Source organism: Bombina bombina, chromosome 1 (genome assembly GCF_027579735.1).
Source record: "Bombina bombina isolate aBomBom1 chromosome 1, aBomBom1.pri, whole genome shotgun sequence".
Classification (NCBI taxonomy): Eukaryota; Metazoa; Chordata; class Amphibia; order Anura; family Bombinatoridae; genus Bombina; species Bombina bombina.
The window spans coordinates 846,203,514-846,224,487 of record NC_069499.1 but is presented as its reverse complement, the minus strand read 5'-3'; the positions used below and the strand labels follow the sequence as shown (position 1 = coordinate 846,224,487).

Below are 20,974 nucleotides of genomic sequence, written 5' to 3'. Positions count from 1 at the left end.
ATGCCAGATAAGCAGTCACTGATGTGAGAATTGACAGAAGGAGAGAGTGCAGGGGTCGAAAGGTAGATCTGGGTATCATCAGCATAGAGGTGATAGTTTAAGCCATAGCTGTTGATGAGTTTACCCAGTGAAGAAGTGTAAATAGAGAAGAGGACCCAGGACAGAGCCTTGAGATACTCCAACAGACAGAGGCAATGGAGAGGAGGATTTACCAGCAAAAGAGACGGAGAAGGATCTGTTAGAGATAAGAGTGAATCCAGGAGAGAGCATTTTTTAAAGAGCCCAAGAGAGCTGAGAGTCTGTTGGAGAAGGGGATGGTCAACAGTGTCAAAGTCAGCAGAGAGGTCAAGTAAATGAGTATAGAGTAGTAGCCTTTGTTTTTAGCAGAAAGGAGATCGTTGGTAACCATGGTGAGGGCAGTCTCAGATGAGTGTTGGGGATGGAAGCCAGATAGCAGGGCGTCAAGCAATGAGTTGGAGGACAGGAAGTGGGTTAGGCGATCAAAAGCTATTTTTTCAAGGATTTTTGAAGCTAGTGGGAGCAGTGATATGGGGTGGAAATCTGTAGGAGAGTTAGGGTCAAGGGAGGGTTTTGTTGCTGAACCACCACCCTCTCAGGTTGATGCTAGTCAGGCGATGCCGCAGCTTTCTCCTCAAACGTCCCAAGCTCTATCAATGTCATATGCAGTTCCCTGCGGTTCCTTGCAATCTCCCGGAGGAGTATATTTGCATGGAGAAATTGCTGCCCAGGTATCCTCAGCGGTATCTGAGTCGCTAGCTGCCATCCCCATGCTTCAGGAAAGACGCAAGAGGAAAATTAGAGAATCAGATATTAAGGTTTCTGTTCCAGTACAGGCTAACCAAGTGGCTCTTTCACATAAGTCGGAAGAGGAGGATACTTCGGTAGCCTCTGAGGGTAAAATTTCAGATTCGAATAGTATAATTCCTTCTTCTGATGCTGAAGTGGTTTCTTTCGGATTCAAGCTTGAACACCTTTGTGTTTTGTTAAAGGAGGTTTTGGCTACTTTGGACGACTCTGATACTCCTGTCATTGTCAACCCTAAGAAATCTAGCAAATTAAATAGATACTTTGATGTACCCTCCTCTGGGGAGGTGTTTCCAGTACCTGACTGTGCTACGGAGATTATTGCCCAGGAATGGGAGAGACCTGGAATTCCTTTTTCTCCCTCTTCAGTCTTGAGGAAGATGTTTCCGGTGGCCGACTACATTAAGGAGTCATGGCAGACGGTCCCCAAGGTGGAAGGGGCGATCTCTACACTGGCTTAGAGGACCACTATTTCTATTGAGGATAGCTGCTCTTTCAAGGACCCTATGGACAAGAATCTAGAGGCTTTCTTAAAGAAGATGTATATTAATCAGGGTTTACAGTGGCAACTGGTGGTGTGTATTGCTACAGTGACAAGTGAGGCAGCATATTGGTTTGACGCTTTGTCTGAGTCCCTCCAAGCAGAGACTCCTTTGGAGGAGATACAGGATAGGATAAAGGCTCTTGAGTTAGCCAATTCCTTTATCACTGACGCTTCTTTGCAGGTCATCAAGTTGGGGGCCAAAATATCTGGTTTCTCAATTTTGGCGCGTAGGGCGCTATGGCTGAAATCTTGGTCAGCGGATGATTCTTCTAAATCTAAGCTTTTGGTGATTCCTTACAAGGGAAAGACTTTGTTTGGGCCGGGTTTGGCAGAAATTATTTCTGATATCACAGGTGGTAAAGGATCCTTTCTGCCTCACGAACAAATCGAAAGGACGTTGGAGTAATTTTTGTTCCTTTCGTAACTTCAGAGGCAAGTCTTCCCACTCCTTTACCAAGCAGGAACAGTCCAAGCCTTCTTGGAAACCCAGCCAGTCTTGGAACAAGTGGAAGCAATCTAAGAAGCTCGTAGCTGAATCTAAGTCAGCATGAAGGGTTTGCCCCCGATCTGGGATCGGATCAAGTGGGGGGCAGACTCTGTTTTCTCAAGCATGGATACGAGATGTCCCAGACCCGTGGGCCGTGGACATAGTATCCCAGGGTTACAAGTTAGAATTCAAGACCTTTCCTCCCAGGGGCAGTTCTTAAAATGTGTACACTCCCTCCTGGGAGTGATAGTTCCAGTCCTAATACAGGAACAGGGTCTAGGGTTCTATTCCAATCTGTTTGTGGTACCCAAAAAAGAGGGAACTTTCAGGCCTAGTCTAGATCTAAAGTTCCTCAACAAGTTTCTCAAAGTGTCTTCCTTCAAAATGGAGACTATTCGTTCCATTCTTCCTCTAGTGTAAGAGGGTCAGTTCATGACGACCATAGACCTGAAGGATGCGTACCTCCACGTTCCCATTCACAGAGATCATCACAAATTTCTGAGGTTTGCCTATCTGGACAAACACTTTCAGTTTGTGGCCCTTCCATTTGGTCTCGCCACAGCTCAAAGGTCCTGGGAGCTCTGCTGGCAGACATTCTGGTTCAGGCACCATCTTTTCAACTAGCAAAATCTCATACAGAAATCTTGTTGTCTTTTCTTCGTTCCCACAGATGGAAAGTGAATTTGGGAAAAAAGTTCCCTTTTTCCAGCTACAAGGGTGGTCTTCTTAGGAACCATTATAGATTCCCTATCAATGAAAATATTTCTGACGGAAGTTAGAAGAGCCAAGATTCTTCCCTCTTGCATATCTCTTCAGTCTACTGTACGGCCATCAGTGGCCCAATGTATGGAGGTAATTGGTCTGATGGTGGCTTCCATGGACATAGTTCCCTTTGCTTGATTCCATTTGAGAGCTCTACAGTTACAGCATGCTCAGTCAATGGAACAGGGATTATGCAGACCTATCTCAGAGGATAGTTCTAGATCAAGCGACAAAAGACTACCATGGTGGCTGTCTCAAGAACATCTGTCTCGGGGGACATGCTTCTGGAGACCCTCATGGGTGATTGTGACTACGGACGCCAGCCTGATGGGCTGGGGAGCAGTCTGGGACTCGTTGAAGGCACAGGGACTGTTGGTCTCAGGAGGAATCTGCTCTCCCCATAAACATATTGGAGTTGAGAGCGATCTTCAATTCCATGTTGGGTTTAGCCCGTTTTTTTCTTAGGTTCCAGTCAGACAACATAACCTCAGTGGCTTACATCCACCACCAGGGAGTAGACTCGGAGTTCCATAGCCATGAAGGAGGTGGCTCAAATCATTCATTGGGCGGAAGCTCACAATTGCAGTCTGTAATCCATGTTCCAGGAGTGGACAATTGGGAAGCGGATTTCCTAAGCAGACAGGCTTTTCATCCCAGGGAGTGGGAACTCCATCCGGAAGGGTTCTCCAGGTTAATCATCAAATGGGGGATACCGGAATTGAATCTGATGGCATCTCGACAGAACGCCAAGCTTCCAAAGTAAGGTTCGAGGTCAAGAGATCCTCAGGCCTTCCTGATAGATGATCTGGCAGTTCTTTGGAACTTCAGGTTGACATACCTTTTTCCTCCGTTTGCTCTCCTTCCACGAGTTATTGCTCAGATCAAGCAGGAGAGAGCGTCTGTGATTCTAATAGCTTCTGTGTAGTCTCGCAGGATCTGGTATGCAAACCTAGTGGAAATGTCGTCTCTACTACCGTGGAGACTTCCTCTGAGGAAGGACCTTCTACCTCAGGGTCATTTTCTTCATCCAAATCTCATTTCTCTGAAGCTGACTGCTTGGAGATTGAATGCTTAATTTTATCTAAGCGTGGATTTTCCGAGTCGGTCATTGAGACCATGATTCAGGCTTGTAAGCCTGTTATTAGAAAGATTTACCATAAGATATGGCTTAAATATCTTTATTGGTAGAGTCAGGATTCCAAGAATTGTATCCTTTTCCAGGAAGATTTGGAGAAGGGTTTGTCTGTCAGTTCTCTGAAGGGTCAGAATTCTGCTCTATATATTTTGCTACACAAACATCTGGCGGACGTGTCAGATGTGCAATCTTTTTGTCAGGCCTTGGTCAGAATCAGGCCTGTTTAAATCTGTTGCTCCACCTTGGAGCCTTAACCTTGTTCTTAAATTTTTGCAACAGGCTCTGTTTGAGCCAATGCATTCCATAGATATTAAGTTATCTTGGAAGGTTTTGTTTCTTACTGCAATCTCATCTGCTCGAAGAGTTTTGGAACTCTCAGCTTTGCAGTGCAATTCGCCTTATCTCATATTTTATGCAGATAAGGCAGTTCTGCGTACCAAGTTTGTTTTTTTTCCTAAGGTTGTTTCAGATAGAAATATTAATCAGGAAATCGTTGTTCCTTCTCTCTGTCCTAATCCTCCTTCTGATATGGAACCTAGATGTTGTGCGGACTCTTAAATTTTATTTGCAGGCGACTAAGGACTTGCGCCAGTCTTCTGCATTTGTTTGTTTTTCTGGGAAACCCAAAGGTCAAAGCTTCTGCTACCTCTTTCTTTCTGGTTTAGAAGCATTATTCGTTTGGCAAATAAGACTGCTGGACAGCAGCCCCCTGAGAGAATCACAGCTCATTCCACTAGGGCTGTTTCTTCTTCTTGGGCTTTCAAAAATGAGGCTTCTGTGGAACAGATTTGCAAGGCTGCAACTTGGTCCTCTTTGCATACTTTTTCCGCATTTTATAAATTTGATACTTTTGCCTCTGCTGAGGCTTCTTTTTGGAGAAAGGTTCTTCAAGCGGTGGTGCCTTCTGTTTAGGTTCCCTGTCTTGTCCCTCCCTAATCATCTGTGTCTTCTGGCTTGGGTGTTGAATCCCAACAGTAGTTGATGATTCAGTGGACTCACCATATCTTAGGAAAGAAAACAAAATGTATGCTTACCTCATAAATTTCTTTATTTCCGGATATGGTGAGTCTACGGCCCCGCCCTTTCTAAGACCATTTTTTTTTTCTAAACCTCTGGCACCTCTACACCTTGTGTTATTACCTTTTCTCTATTTTATTTCGGTCGAATGACTGGGGATTGTGGGAAGGGGAGTGATACTTAACAGCTTTGCCTCCTTCTGCTGGCCAGGAGTGATACACCCAACAGTAATTGATGATTACGTAGACTCACCATATTCGAAAAGAAAAAAATTTATCAGGTAAGCATAAATTTTGTTTTTGCTTTATAAAAAAAATTGTAATCCCTGTCTTTACATCATATAAAAATTTAATTTGACAACATGAAGTCTGTAGGATACATCTGGTTATCAGAAATTAGCAGACATGATGGATGAAGCTTAACCTAGGATGCCTGGTTCTTTCCTCTGTTTTCCTAATCTCCATTATAGGGGAATCTAATCTCTAACCTATGAGAGTATTTATCCTGGTAATCTGTCTTTGGAAATTTCCCATTAATGGGGAAAATCAGAAACTGATACTGATGTCTTGAAGGAAAAATTATGCAAAGTATTTTGCCAAAAGCAATGACCAAATCATCATTTGGTTATGCACTGTCTTGGTTATGGACTTGTTCTCTTAGCAGAGCATAATTATTATTTATGTACCTAATGCATCATTCTTAATGCTCATGTCTTTACCTACACTTAATATTTCTTATACTTATAGCCTGGTTACTGAGTTTATAGACCCTGAAGTACTGCTGATTTTCTTACAGACACCCAAACACCTTTCATATCCAAGGCTTAGAACTGGGCCCAAACTATTTTTCTAGGTGTTGTAAAGAAGGATTCCACTTTAGATTTGGTTAAGTGAATGTTGTCTTTTCCTCCCATAGCTTTTATGGATAGTTGGGTTTTTTCTTCTTCTCTGAAGACCCAGATATCCTGTTTCAGCATTATATTTGGATTTTTTAAACATAACGTCATCACAGAAGATCCAAAGGTTCATACAGAGAGATTAATTCCAGGAAAATTTGCCATTCGGTCATTCCTTTCAGATTTGCATTGTTACACCTTTCGGGACAAACACAAGGAATATGATGACTATATGGCAAGACAAAAGCTCTATGGTTAGGGGCACAGGGAAACAGATTCTAATTCCAACATGAATATATACAATTTACCTTTTTGGTATCTGTTTTGGAAAGAATTAGACACCTCAATTTCTAAGTGAACAGAAGTTGAAAAATTTCTACCACAAACCTTGAAGTCCAGAATATCAGCTGCTCAAATGCAGTTTCATTCTATCAAAACTTCCACTTCAGAAAACAAATCACATATGTATTCCAGTGTAGGACATAGTAAGCTCTCTTCAACCTATCAAAGTAAGTCACATTTTTTATTTATTAGTAGGAGCTAGTTTATCCCATTTCGGATTTCATTATATCAGACCAGTGGGTACTTGATGTCATTGCAAGGTTACCTTTTAGATTTAAATAACATGCCTATTATTACAAGACTTCCTATGCTTACCACTCTCAAAAGATCCAGAAGGGACCTCATTTTTCAGTCTATAGAATAACATTTATTTCCTAAGACATGGAGAGTCCACAACGTATTTCCAGTTAGTGGGATATTCACTCCTGGCCAGCAGGAGGAAGCAAAGAGCACCACAGCAAAGCTGTTAAGTGTCACCTTATCCATAACCCCCATTCATTCTCTTTGCCTCTGTCAATGGAGGAGGTGAATCTCGGTGTCTGAAGAATGGATTTCTTTTTCGGGTACTTTTCCCTGCAAGCAAGGATTTGGGTTTAGCTGTGTCCACGTCAGTCTCTTGAGTAAGAGTAGTGGTGGCTTTTAAGCAGTTAGAAAGTTGTGAGGTAGTCCTTGCTTGGGTTTCTAACATGTCTGATGCCCTTGGTATAGGAAGCCAGAGTTGGTTACTCTGTTCTTTCTTTTTCTTGTGAGCTGTCTTCCTGTCGGACAGCTGGATTTGCAGGTAAGTGCTTTTGTCTTCTAGGTATTGACCTGCACTTAAGAAGTTTTTTTGCACTAATTATTCAGGGCATAATTAATCCTTTAGAAAAGATTTATTTGGGCAGGGTGCAGGCACTTTGTGTGGAGACCAAGGGGTTAACTTTCCATGTTATGGGATGTTTTCTCTGAGGCTTTCTATATATGTTTGTTTATTGGGACTTTTATTTATTAGGAAATGTGATTGTTGGGCTCTACTTTGTTGTATCAAGTTTTTACTAGGCGATTGCTGCTAGAAATGCGCACTTTTAGTTATTGCTGCACATTTTTTTTCTGCCGGTCATGTGACCACTCCCTCACCCAACAGTTCCTGAGCAGAGCGGCGTCATTTTAAACAGCTTCTTAGGGTCAAATCGTTTTTTCGATCGATGTGCTGCTGCTTGCCTAACAATCTGGGAATTGAAGGTTAAGGTAGGGCACCTGAGTCTGCCTGAGGTGTAGAGGTGCCTTTTTATTTGTTTTGAATATTACTCTGAGGAGAGTGACAGTCATTTTCATATATCAGTCATTCCTTTCATTATTGAGAATTCTTTTACCTATGGACATGGAACAGGAGTCTGCTCCTATGGATAAATGTTTGTGTCTTGAGGCCCAAATTGTGTTACCTATACAATTTTGTTCTTCATGTTTAGAAAAGACTTTGAAATGTAAAGATAAACTTTTTGTTTCTGAGCCTAATCTCTCTCAGGATGATGCTGTTCAGGCAATGCCACAGCTTTCTCCTCTAACATCCCAAGCCTCCACGGCTTCACATACAGTGTCCTGCAGTTCCTCTCAGTCTCCTGGAGGAGTTTATTTGCCATCAGAATTTGCTGCAAAGATATCCTCTGCGGTATCATCTGCTTTTCTCATGATGGGGAAGCACAAGAGGAAATAAAAAAAAAATCTGTGTAAGGTGTCTGTCCCGTCAGCTGCTTCGCAGGTTGCCCTCCCTCATAAGTTTGATGAGGAGGATACCTCAGTAGCCTCTGAGGGTGAAACCTCAGATTCGGACAGTATAATTCCTTTGTCTGATGCTGAAGAAGTAACCTTCAGATTTAAGCTTGAACACCTTTGTTTACAATTAAAGGAGGTACTGGCTACTTTGGATGACTCCGACTCTCCTGTTGCTGTCATCCCTAAGAAATCTAGTAAGCTTAAAGGGACAGTCAAGTCCAAAAAAACCTTTCATGATTGAAATAGGGCATGTAATTTAAAACAACTTTCCAATTTACTTTTATCACCAATTTTGCTTTGTTCTCTTGGTATTCTTAGTTGAAAGCTAAACCTAGGAGGTTCATATGCTAATTTCTTAGACCTTGAAAGGCCGCTTCTAATCTAAATGCATTTTGATAGTTTTTCACCACTAGAGGGCATTAGTTCATGTGTTTCATATAGATAGCATTGAGCTCATGCACGAGAATTTACCATGGAGTCAGCTCTGATTGGCTAAAATGCAAGTCTGTCAAAAGAACTGAAATAAGAGGGCAGTCTGCTGAGGCTTAAATACAAGATAATTACAGAGGTAAAACGTGTAATTATAACTGTTGGTTATGCAAAACTGGGGAATTGGTAAGGGTGTTACGGATACCGGGCTACAAGGGTTAAACCCCAACAACCTCACCCCTGTTGTTCCTCGGTGGTTTTTGGCTCCTCAGAGCAACCACAATGTCTGGAAGCTTTTGTTTGCTTGTTTTGTGTTCTAAACTTGTTAAGGGAAGAGCTGATGTATGACCGGGAAAACCCTCCTAGGCTGGCTGGGCTCCTGGAACTCTCGGATGGCCGCCTCACAACGGACACTCACCTAACCCTTCTCAGGCTGGCCGGGCTCCTGGAACTCCCGGTCGGCCACAGAACAGCAGGACACCCGCTAACTTTACCCCTGGTCGCTCCAGCAACCATGTGCCCCAGAGCTCAGCTCTTTTGGGATTAGTAGCCCCTAAGGAGAACAAGAGGTGGGGGAATTACTGGAGGGCAGCTCCTTTGGTAACCAGGGTTTTTTGACACTCCTTTGGAGTGTGGCATCTGGGGACCGAGAGCTTTAAAATGACACCCTGGAAGTGCCGCAGAGATAACCCCGAAACCACCACCCCTGTATCTTGGGACTCTGTGGGACTGTGGCTGCTATGGGGGTTCCGGCCTGTCTGGAGGGGCGGGAATGGCGGGAAAATCGTGAGATTGTCCAGTATCTTATCAAGATGAGCTTTGTGTATAAAATGAGTGTGTGTTTTCAATAAAATCAGTTCCTGTTTCACCTGAATGCTTGTATGTCTAGTTATTTGGGTGGGCTCCTGCTAAAATCACTTTCAGGGGCTACATAGCAGCCTGTTCCAGGCAGAGGAAGGACCCTCTGGCAGAGCTACCTAGTCTGGGTAGCCGGAGTCTGCCAAGAGGGTGGGACCCTGAGTACTGGTGCTGTCGGGCATCAGGGGTGGCTACAGGCGGTGGTCACTTGCCAGATACATAACTGCAGTCGGCAGGGAGGAAGCATGACCCGTTTGGTGGATCTACCCAGTCGGGGTAGCCGGGGTATCCGTCACAAAGGGATTATCTTTTAAAACAACAAAAATTCTGGTGTTGACTGTCCCTTTAACAAATACTATTATGTTCCTTCCTCTGTGGAAGTGTTTCCTGTTCCAGACCGTGTGACGGAGATTATTACACAGGAATGTTAGAAGCCAGGAATACCTTTCTCCTCATTTCCCTTCTTTAAAAAGATGTTTCCTGTTGCTGACTCCATTAGAGATTCATGGAGCACGGTGCCTAAGGTAGAAGGGGCTATTTCTACCCTGGCTAAGAGAACTATGATCCCTATTGAGGAGTTGTTCCTTTAAGGATCCCATGGACACAAAGCTGGAGGCTTATTTGAAGAAGATATATGTTCATCAAGGTCTTCAATGGCAACCTGCAGTCTGAATTGCCACAGTAGCAAGTGCAGCATCTTATTGGTGCAATGCATTGTCTGAATTGATTGTAGAAGAGACTCCGTTGGAGGAGATACAAGATAGGATTAAGCCAACTTCTTTATCTCTGATGCTACCATTTAAGTTATTAGACTGGGAGCCAAGATGTCTGGCTTCACTGTTCTAGCCCGTAGGGCTCTGTGGCTAAAATCTTGGTCAGCTGATGTTACCTCCAACTCCAAGCTTCTGTCGCTACCTTATAAAGGTAAGATCTTATTTGGTCCTGGTCTGGCAGAAATAATTTCTGAAATTACGGGTGGAAAGGGGTCCCTTCTACCACAAGACAAGAAGAGTCCACGACCCCACCCTTAAGATTAGACTTTTTTTTTTTTCTAAACTTCGGGCACCTCTACACCTTTGTGTTATCTTCTTTTTCCATTTCTCTTCGGCTGAATGACTGGGGGCTATGGGTAAGGGAAGGGACACTTAACAGCTTTGCTGTGGTGCTCTTTGTCTCCACCTGCTGGCCAGGAGTGAATATCCCACTAGTCGTGGACTCTCCATGTCTGGAAAGAAAGAAATTTATCAGGTAAGATTACATTTTTATTTTTTTGTAGTCAAACTTCCAGTGGTGGACAGTCAAGTGCAGGATATATGCATTACCAGTTTTGTCTCTTCCATTTGAGATTTATTTGGTCCTCAGCATTTTCAGAGTTATTGCTCTTTGCATAAGTTGGGAATTTTTGTACTCTCATTATCTAGACCAGTGTTTCTCAACCACGGTCCTCAAGTACCCCAACAGGACAGGCTTTCATTTATAGCTGAACTAGTGCACAAGTGAAGTGATCAGCTGATCAGTAACCATGGTAACTAGCCTGCCATCTGCTTATTATTTCACCTGTGCACTAGTTCAGCTATCATGAAAACCCAGACTCTTGGGGGTAACTTGAGGACTGTGGTTAAGAAACACTGATCTAGACGTTCTGAGAAAGAAGACAATAAACAAAGGGTGCCATGGCTGTATAATAAACAAAGAAAACTTTGCTAATTTTAAGTAAAAAGTCTGTCTTATGAAAAAATTTCAGCACTAGGGAAGGTTTGTTTCCACTTCAACTCAAAAGATGCAGGACATACAGAAGACAATGAACAGTAAGCAATTATATAGAATAGATGTTGTCTGAAGGACTGAAGTAAAACAAAACAGATGTTTTTTCATTCCACATTGACATTGTTGGGTTTTTCTACAGGTGAGACTATCATTTCCACTTAGTACATTGTACATGCAAATTAGCCTGTTCCAGAAAGATTGAGGGTATATACTTCATGAGCAGTTTCAACAATTTGGGTGATGGAAATGGATGAGTTATCTACTAAACTTTTGTCAAATAGCAATCAGGGAGGCACATAACATTTTTAGCGCCTACTATGTGCAGTACGCTTGACAGCACCAGTAAGGGTTGGAAGGAAAATATTAAATTATTTTATGCCACAATAAATATCCTGCAGCACATTTCTCTTTTTTGTCTTTCCCACCCAACTTAGTACTGTATTTGTTTTACTGGTGAGTAATTGTCTAGGTTAGATAAAGTAACTGGATGTTAAATACAAAAAAAATAATCTGTATTTTGGCTCATACCAAGGTTTGTTTTCCATTCTTTCCTGTACATTTAAAGGGACAGTCTTGAATTTTTTGTTTAAAAATATAGATAATGCCTTTAGTAGTCCCCATCTTTGCATAACCAACGTTATATTAATTTACTTTATAACTTCTAAGTTTACTTGTTTCTAAGCCTCAGCAGGCCACCCCTTATCTCAGTGATTTTTACATCTTGCACAAACCGCTACACAGCGCTAGTTCATGTGTACCATATAGATAACAACATTGTGCTCAGTCCCATGGAGAATAATGGTTATGCAAAAACCAGCACTGATTGGCTAAATTGCAAGATTGTAAAAAGCACTGAAATAAAAGGGGAACCTGCAGAGGCTTAGATACAAGGTAATCAGCCAATAAATATTAAACAAGGATGTGTGTTGAGATCACTAACCTTTCTACATTTGTGTATTTCTTTCTTAATATATTTTGTAACTTCTTTTTTTTTCTCTCTCTCTATTTCAGAATCCACAAGAGGTCTACAGTGATGGGGATTGTAAAGACTGACAATATAGAACTGTGTTGTCATGTCAGCCATGGTCCAAAAAGGATTGAAGTGTCGTGTCTTCTGGGCTCTTTGTCATATTTCGTGACCAAAGCCACAAAGCTATTGGAACGTTGCACTCCAGAAAGCAATAGACAGAGCTTTGCTTCAATGACCGCAGTTGTGATGTTTACCTTTTATTTAGTAATTGTCCACATAAATCTGTTATGTGTAGGTGTATGTATAAATATATGTATATAATATATATATATTTTTCCCTCTGTTCTTCTCTGAAGGAATACATTTTCTTGCCCATATAAGCTGTGACGATGAGCTCAGCAGTGGGGGATTCTCGCTTTGTGTCTGCCACATGAGCTCCGTGCGACAGCACATTGTTGTTCTCATAGCTGCTGCGGTAGTATTACAAGTGGTCAATGAAATGTTTGTACAAAAGTGCAGAGTTCTAACCAAGGCTGCTGGTGGCTACAAGAGACATGACTCTGGCAGTCCTGTCTCTGATGATTAATTACAGAAAAGCACCTGTTAACACAGTCTCTGCGGTGCACTGCTGCAGAAGTATTGCGGGACGTTCTAGCTGCAGAAGTGTGTATGCATATATTGGATGTGTTTTAGTGACTGCTTTGCTTTCAATTGATTCTTTTAATCCCCTTTTAATTGATTGTATCGTCAATTTTAACTGGATTTTTTTTCCGCTGTACCTAGTGTCCGGTCACACCGCATTTAAATTTTAAGTAAATCAACATGCGGACACAGTGGCCCAAAATTCACAGTCCTCTTTGGCCTCACAAGTTCCTGAGCTGTTTTGTGTAGCGGATTCAATACTGAGGTACACTCCTTTCACTATTCTTTTGTGAATTGGCAGCATAAAATAATATTGGAACTGGTGAGGCTAAAGAGGGTTGTTAGTGAATTTTGCCCAGCAAGCTTCCTCATATTGAGCCATGTAGATATTTTTTTCCTCCCCGCTTTGTGTATAAATGTGTTTTTCATTACTTTGTGTTTTTACTAAATCTCTCTTAATGAGATATTGGTAAGCAGTTCCAGTGGTGCAGATATGAAGGGAACTTTTTTTTCCTCAGAGGCCTGTCCCAGGTCATGTCATTTTGAATACAGTTTTCAATCATTCAAGTTTTTTTTGGATGGTTTATATCTGAGTGTATTTTCTTTTTTTCTTTTCTTAAAGCTATATTTTATATCTAGGAAACGTGTATTTTTTTGCTCTATACACTGATCAAGTGCATTAGCAGAAGTATATAATTATATACAAATTTATATATAAATATTATACAGAAGATATTATTTTGCACACCTTTTGTGGCAAGTCATGTGAGTCATTTTCTCTGTGCTCCCTTTAAGAAGAGTGCAGATTAAGAATGGGAACTGTGCTGGTTTGAAGGAACAGTTTTCACAATCTACAGAGATGTTACCTTAAAATATTTTTGTACATCCATATCTCCCAGCCAAATATAGTGTTGATAATCTACTGTAGGCAGAATCCTTTGTTTCAGAGTAAGCTCTTCTTTTCTATTAACAGCTATGTCACATCTCTTTCAGAATACTGTACTTTCCAGCTTCTACTCTTAATATAAAAAAAACCTTGCTTGTTCGATTTGTTTTAGTATTACAATACTGAAATTATTATAAGCTGACCACAAGTAAGCACTACTTGCCTATTTTGGCAACTTCGTACCCCATCTGTACTTATGTTTATACAAAATGTTTCTATCATATATTGAATGCATAAGGCTAATAGATAAAGGGGATAAAAGACCACATTTTTTTGGCCTTTACCTCTTAAAGGGACATTAAATACCTTTGTTTTAATATAAAATATTTAATTATATGTAGTTTAAAAAAAAAAGCTTTGTGATATACTTTTTATTTATTTTACACACTTTACATGTAATTTCGTTCAGGATTTTTCCTGTTAAGTGTAAGGGCAGACTTTAGACTTAACACTGCTATATTCTACACAGTCATTAGCTGCAGATTTAAGTGACCGATTTGTAACATACCTAATTTGCCTCAGCTGAGAAGGAAACCTAGGTTACAACATGGTGGAGCCTATTGTTTTATGGACACTATTTTATATTTTTTTTTAATATTTCAACTACTAATATAATTTTAAATTTAAGACATTGCATATTATCAGGCTAATGTTTGATATAGTTATATAGTGTGTTTAATGTCCCTTTTAATTAGACATATGTTTCAGTTCTGTGTGTAAGGACTTCGTTTCTACCGGCTAATATAGTAGTTAATCTAGTTTTGTCCGTGTGTATGTGAAGCTTTACACAGGTAAGCCTTAATTCTGTTACCTATATAAGAAAAAAAGTTTATCAGAAAATTTGGAAATGACCAAATACATTTTTGCCAGAATATTTGCTAAAATAAACAGACTAAATTTGAAATGGTTTTGTGGTATTCAGAAAAGAGGTTTGTGATGTTGAGAGAAGATGGTCTCACTTTTCACTAAAACTCAGTAAGAATTACTGAATAAAAGTATATTTTATATATATATATTGAGGTATTTGTTTTACAAATCTGTTTTTAAAATGTTTTATACTTCATGGACAGAGTTTAAGAAAAAAAAAGGCACACAATATAGTTATGAAGTATCCATTAACCTCTCACCTATGTGTGAACCAGCTTCTAATGTAAATAGGTTAGTTCTCCAATTCCAATAAAAGTAGACCTTAGCCTGTCAAGTGTATTATTGGTAGAGCACCGGTGAAAAGTATGGATATTATATTCATGGTTAGAGGATAATTTCTCACTGGCAGATTAGAGTAGTTTTATTTGCCATTTTCCCCCAAATAATAGATCTACAAATGGTTCACTTTTAGCAGTTTCTGGGCTTGCCCAGAATATTATATTTATGCTAAATCTAGTAACAAAGTGTTTGTCATATACCACCTTTTCATTAAATAGTGTAAAAGCAGATGCCTTAATTGAGGGTTCTCAACCTTTGCATGGTATAAACCAACCCTCCAATCCGCAGCAGGATGAGCACAGGTGGTTAATTTTTCTGGCTTCTAGTTCTATGTGTCTTGCTATCCGGCTCTTCATGCTAAAGCTCTTGTTTAGTTAACTTGAGACTGCTGCATGTCCAAGGGTGCAGCCAGTCTGGGACCAAGCTGGTTGAAGAAAAAAATCACTTTATTTTTTTAAGTGTGTTTTTGACCAGGTGTGTTCAGAATAAAGGGCCAGAGGACCCTTGCTGTAAGATGCATAAAAAGGATTCTGGGACTAAGGCTCAGATCAGCAGCAGGCGCTACCAAGAAAGAACTTTAGAATCTGCTCCAAGAATCGCGGCCCACACCTATATCAATCTGGTTTGTTGTAGCACTTTTAAGACAGAAGTGTTATGGAGTCTTCTTAAAAAAATTTAAAGGGACATTAAACTAATTTCTACATAAATGAATAATTGTAATGTATATTCATTATTTAAAATGTTTAGGTTGCTTTTGCCTCACACTCTAGAGAGGTTAGTGATTAGCCATAGTTTAGGGTTTAAGGTTATTTTTGTACTGCAAAATTTTACTTATTGCACTAAGACAATTTCATGTTTTCACAACATTTCTTTTGTAAGCAGGTAGTTAAATGCAAATATAAGCTATACATATATAGTATTTAATAGAGATCTGCATTCAGATGCTGCTCAGCTGTTTGTGTTGCCAAATTCATTCTTGTGCAACAGCAAGACACTAAAATCTAGATTTGCACAGATTTCAGCGTGTTGCTGTTGCAGACGAATGAATTCGGCAACGGTAATAGCCAAGAGGCATTCGGGGGTTCACCAAACCTCTGCATGCACATCTCTAGTATTGTGCCTTTTTGTGTATTCTTTATAGCCTTCGAACTAGAATTTTGCATTAACATTAGTTCATTCACAACATTATTTGTATTCTCTCCAGGAGGTTGTGGCTAATACATCCCATACAACCACTGATTTGATTAAATGCGACTTTCTTTACATACATTCTGGACATCTAGAACAGATAATGGTTTTATAAATCTTAGAGGTGTTTGTTTACCACTGTAAATGTTGTTGCATCTTAAAGGAGTTGTTACTAAAATAAAGCATATTAGTTTTCCCTCCCCCTAAATAAACTTAGAGATTATGGTGCAGGTTACTACTGGCAACAACGTGAACACAGCACTTTTTAAATTTGAAGTGAAGCTAAATTATGTAAAGGTTTAACTTTTTTTTATACAATTATTTTATATTTACAGAGCTAATTCATAACACTGCAATGTCAATGCTTCCCATACATAACACATTTGGATTACACTATAAAATATGTTCTCCTTGTATATTTCCTTGTCAGAAACCTTCTGATCTTCCGCAAAATATTTTATTTTATACAGTATGTATATATAATATTTCTTGGCTTCAATTTAACTTTCATGCATTTTAATTCCTGCTCTATTATATGCATACAAATAAATTACTTTGACGTCCCTTTAAATACAACAATGCAATAGAAAGCAAAGTTTTAGGGTTAAGGAAAGTGTAAATATTTTTTTTTTTTCTTTTCCAAATTATCACTAAGTATATAAAAATATCTTCAGCAAAGGTTTATTAATTCCTTAGGAGCAGATTCTGGAACTGACCAGTTGATCGTCTGCAGCTTTAGAGCCTTCCACTTTGTTCTCTGAGCGAGCAGTGCACATGTTCTGTTAAAGGGGTAATGACAGCTTTTATACCAGCAACACAGAAGCTTGTTATGTTAAGGGGCAGAAGTGTTTTTAGCAATCTTGTAATAACGTGTTAAATATTAAACAAAGATATTTTGCTTCTATTGGGACATTTGTATACTCTTTGCAATTATATTTCTGTAAACAGCTGAAATAAATAAAGTATTGAAAGTTTTCATTTTGGTCTCCGCTTTAAAGTTCTTTGAATTTGACATTTCTGCAATTTTGGGTACAGAGAAAATATACACTATGTGAACATAAGTATACAGACACCTAAGGGTCATACAGAACCAATCGCAATTAGCAAAAAATCAGTTTGTTTGTGTCACTTATTTAGAAAATAGTCACAAATCAGAGTATGTTAAAATAGAAGCAGCAGACAACTTGAGGAAAACATATAAAAGCAATACATTGACTTGATTCAGAGCTTGGTACTTTCAGCTTTTACTTGATTATTAGGGGGCAGAGGTTTGCCTATATGTTGCCCAACACTGAGGCCAAATTCATTCTTGACATTCTTCTCTAAAACGTCCTTCCTCAGTACAAATCCTCCTGAGAAGGTCATATCAAAATCCTCATTCGGCACAAAGCTGATTGGCTTTTCGTCCCAGATATTCTCCAAACGATCTTGCCAGGCCTTCAGGATTACAGAGCGCTGTTCTGGAGGAGTGTAACCAATACTATAACTTATCTGTGGTTCTAGAACTTGGAAACCACAGAACTTCAGGATGCCCCTCTGCAAAAGAAGAAACCCAGGAGAGATTAGTTCCCATCCCAACCTTAAGTCCAGATAAAAATGTGAGATGGCAGTAAATCACCTTGAATTACTAACTGCTGCATACTTTTTTCTAGTGTAATTTATAACTGTGGTTCTTGGGGAAGTAATTTGAACACAAACAGGTCAGGAATTAAACATGTCTGCTTAAAAGAATAGTCTATTCAAAATTAAAATTTTCTGATGTGGACGCAAGAGTCACTAGAAAGGGAGGGATAAAATAATAGAAATTAAATCCACACAATAAATAAGTTTTCCTTGAAAACACTTAAATCATAAGCAGAAGAATCAAACAAACAGCTGCCTGAAGAACTTTTTCTACCAAAGACTGCTTCAGAAGAAGCAAATACATAAAAATGGTAAAAACAATAAAATTATGCAAAGAAGACCAAATTACTGATTTGCAAATTTGATCTTCCCAAGCTTCATTCTGAAAAAGCCCAAGCAATGGCGATAGAGTTTACAGCTCATTCTACTAAGTTCAGAGGCGGAGCCTGTCCTGCCTCCAAATAAGCCTTGAAAAACATTTATGCTTACCTGATACATTTATTTATTTCTTGACACAGTGAGTCCACGGATCATCAATTACTGTTGGGAATATCACTCCTGGCCAGCAGGAGGAGGCAAAGAGCACCACAGCAAAGCTGTTAAGTATCACTTCCCTTCCCATAACCCCCATTCATTTGACCGAAGGAAAAGGAGAGAAAGGAAATAACACAAGGTGCAGAGGTGCCTGAGGTTTATATAAAAAAAAAACTGTCTGAAAAAACAGGGCGGGCCGTGGACTTACCGTGTCAAGAAATAAATAAATCAGGTAAGCATAAATTTTGTTTTCTTTCTAATGACATGGTGAGGGATCCAGGATCATCATCAATTACTGTTGGGAATCAATACCCAAGCTAGAGGACACAGATAAGGGAGGGACAAGACAAGTAACCTAAACAGAAGGCACCACTGCTCGAAGAACCTTTCTCCCAAAGTAAGCCTCAGGCGAGGAAAAAGTATCAAATTTATAAAATTTAGAAAAATTATGCATAGAGGACCAAGCTGCAGCCTTGCAAATTTGTTCAACAGAAGCTTCATTTTGAAAGCCCAGGAAGAAGAAACAGCCCTCATGGAGTGAGCTGTGATTCTCTCAGGAGGCTGTGGTCCAGCAGTTACATAGGTCAAACTAATTATACTCTTCAGCCAGAGCGAAGTAGCCGTAGCCTTCTGACCCTTGCGTTTCCCAGAGAAACAGACAAACAAAGCAGAAGACTTGCGAAAGTCCTTAGTCGCCTGCAAGTAGAATTTCGGCGCACACAACACATCGAGGTTGTGCAGCAAACGCTCCTTATGAGAAGGATAGGACACAAGGAAGACACAACAATTTCCTGATCATAATCCTATTTGAAACAACTTTAGGAAGGAAACCTAACTTAGTACGCAGAACCACCTTAACAGAATGAAGATAAGGGGGAATCAAGCTGCAACGCCGAGAGTTCAGAGACTCTCCTAACAGAAGGAATTGACAATAAGAAACAAAACCTCCCAAGATAACATCTTAATATCTAAGGAATGCAAAGGCCCAAACAGATCCTGTTGCAAAACTATAAGGACAAGGTTAAGGCTCCAAGGTGGAGCAACTGATATAAACAGACCTGAAGATGACCAGGCATGGCCAAAGGATTGGACATCCGGCATGTCCGCCAGACGCTAGAACAACAGAATGGATAGGGCAGAGATCTGACCCCTGAGGGTACTGACCCAAAACCCCTTCTCCAGGCCTTCCTGGAGAAAAGACAAATTCCTAGGAATCCTGACCCTACTCCAAGAGAAACCCTTGGATTCACACCAATAAGATAGTTACACTATATCTTATGGCAAAACTTTCTAGTAACTGGCATGCAAGCCTGAAACATGGTCTAAAAGACAGAAAAACCACGCTTAGACCAACTAATCGATCAATATCCAAGCAGACAGCGTTAGAGGAGCGAAAATAGAATGAAGGGAGGGACCCTGATTCAGAAGGTCCTTCCCTCAGAGACAGTCTCCAAGGAGGGAGAGGATACTATTCCACTAGGTCTGCATACTAGATCCTGCGAGGCCACGCAGGGGCTATTAGAATCACTGACTCTCTCTCCTGCTTGATACGAATAAAGACCTGTGAAGGGAGAGAAAAACAGAGAAAATAGGAATCCACTACTGACTCCCAATAACAAAACCGCCAGAACATTTATGAAAGTTCAAGAAAACGGCAGCACCACCTTGATATGCAATAAATCCTCTTTATTCTTTGTGTAGGAGCAGGTACAAAATGACTATGTTTCGGGTCACATACCCTTAGTCATGTCAATTACAACCGTGTATTACAACAACCTTAAATACCTTAACCAGGTGAACTGGCTCTCCCCTTTAACACTTACTTATATGTTTCATTCTGGTTCAATCCAGCTCCCCCTATTGGCACAGGAGTAAAACTTCAATACAAAATGAAACAAAACAAAATACACACATCTGGGATAGGCTAACCTGCTACATATCTGTATATGTAGCAGGTTAGCCTATCCCAAAATTTTCCTTTTTCTGAGGAAAAAAATATATACATATTTTTTTTATATTACATAAATATACCCAAGTCAAAGTCTCTGTTCATTCCTTTTGGTTTTAAAGCATCTAGGGTATAAATCCAGAATAATTCTTTTCTTTTTAACAGCAGTTCCCTGTCACCTCCTCTCCTGGGAACAGGGACCCAGTCTATGACCTGAAACCTTAACTGTGAAATGTTGTGGCCTGCATCTAAAAAATGGCAAGCCACCGGGGCTTCTATGTCCTTTCTCCTAATGCCAGATTTGTGTTGTACCATTCTCTCTCTTACTCTGTGTCGTTTCACCGATGTAAATTTTGGCACACGGACACTTAATCAGGTACACAATAAAAGGTGGCATTACACGTAAAGTAGCCCTTGATGTGAAATCTTTTACCTGTAATAGGATGTGCAAAGCTGTCACCTTTTATAACACTATTGCAGCTGGAACAACCTAGACATGGGAAAGTGCCTTTTTTTGTGCACTCAAATAACTAGTAGAATCTCTCTTAAGACTACCCACATCAGCCCTAACAAACATGTCCCTCAGATTGTATGGACGTGTATATGCTGGCATAGGAGGATCTTGAAAAATCTTAATGTCTGGGTGACAGTTTTTAATAATATGCCAATGACGCCTAATAATCCTCTGTACCTTGGGACTATTAGTGTTAAATTCAGATACAAATATCATTTTTTCATCCTTGCTCTCTTTCCTTAAGTTCAAGTGCCTATTAACCTCTTCTATACTTTCTTTAATTTCTCAGGGTAACCTCTTTGTAAAAAACGTGTGCCTTCCTCATGCAGTCTAGTCTCTGCTAATGTAGTATCTTTAACAATTCTCTTTATGCGTAAAAATTGACTCCTAAGTAAAGATTTTTTCAGTGTTGGTGGATAGGCACTAGTATAATGTAACATAGTATTACGATCTGTTTCTTTACATGAGGGTGAACTTAATATACCTAGAGTTCAAATTTAAAGTATGTACAAATTCTTTCAGGGATCCAATGTTGCCCCACCATATGCCAAATATATATATATATATATATATATATATATATATATATA

At 39.9% G+C, this 20,974-nt stretch overlaps 2 protein-coding genes across 6 annotated transcripts in view; one reads left to right on the top strand and one right to left on the bottom strand.

Annotated features, from left to right (window-relative positions):
• The window catches only part of NFAT5 (nuclear factor of activated T cells 5), a 436,025-nt gene extending 419,282 nt beyond the window's left edge, over nt 1-16,743 (top strand). For all 4 annotated transcript variants that reach the window (XM_053699472.1, XM_053699473.1, XM_053699475.1 and 1 more), the window contains one exon: nt 11,825-16,743. The gene's annotated coding sequence lies outside the window, so the exon portion shown is untranslated. The remainder of the gene's footprint in view (nt 1-11,824) is intronic.
• The window catches only part of LOC128646056 (NAD(P)H dehydrogenase [quinone] 1), a 70,476-nt gene continuing 66,239 nt past the window's right edge, over nt 16,738-20,974 (bottom strand). For both annotated transcript variants that reach the window (XM_053699476.1, XM_053699478.1), the window contains exon 6: nt 16,738-17,301. In XM_053699476.1, coding sequence (XP_053555451.1) covers nt 16,987-17,301 — 315 coding nt within the window. In that variant the 3' untranslated portion in view covers nt 16,738-16,986. The remainder of the gene's footprint in view (nt 17,302-20,974) is intronic.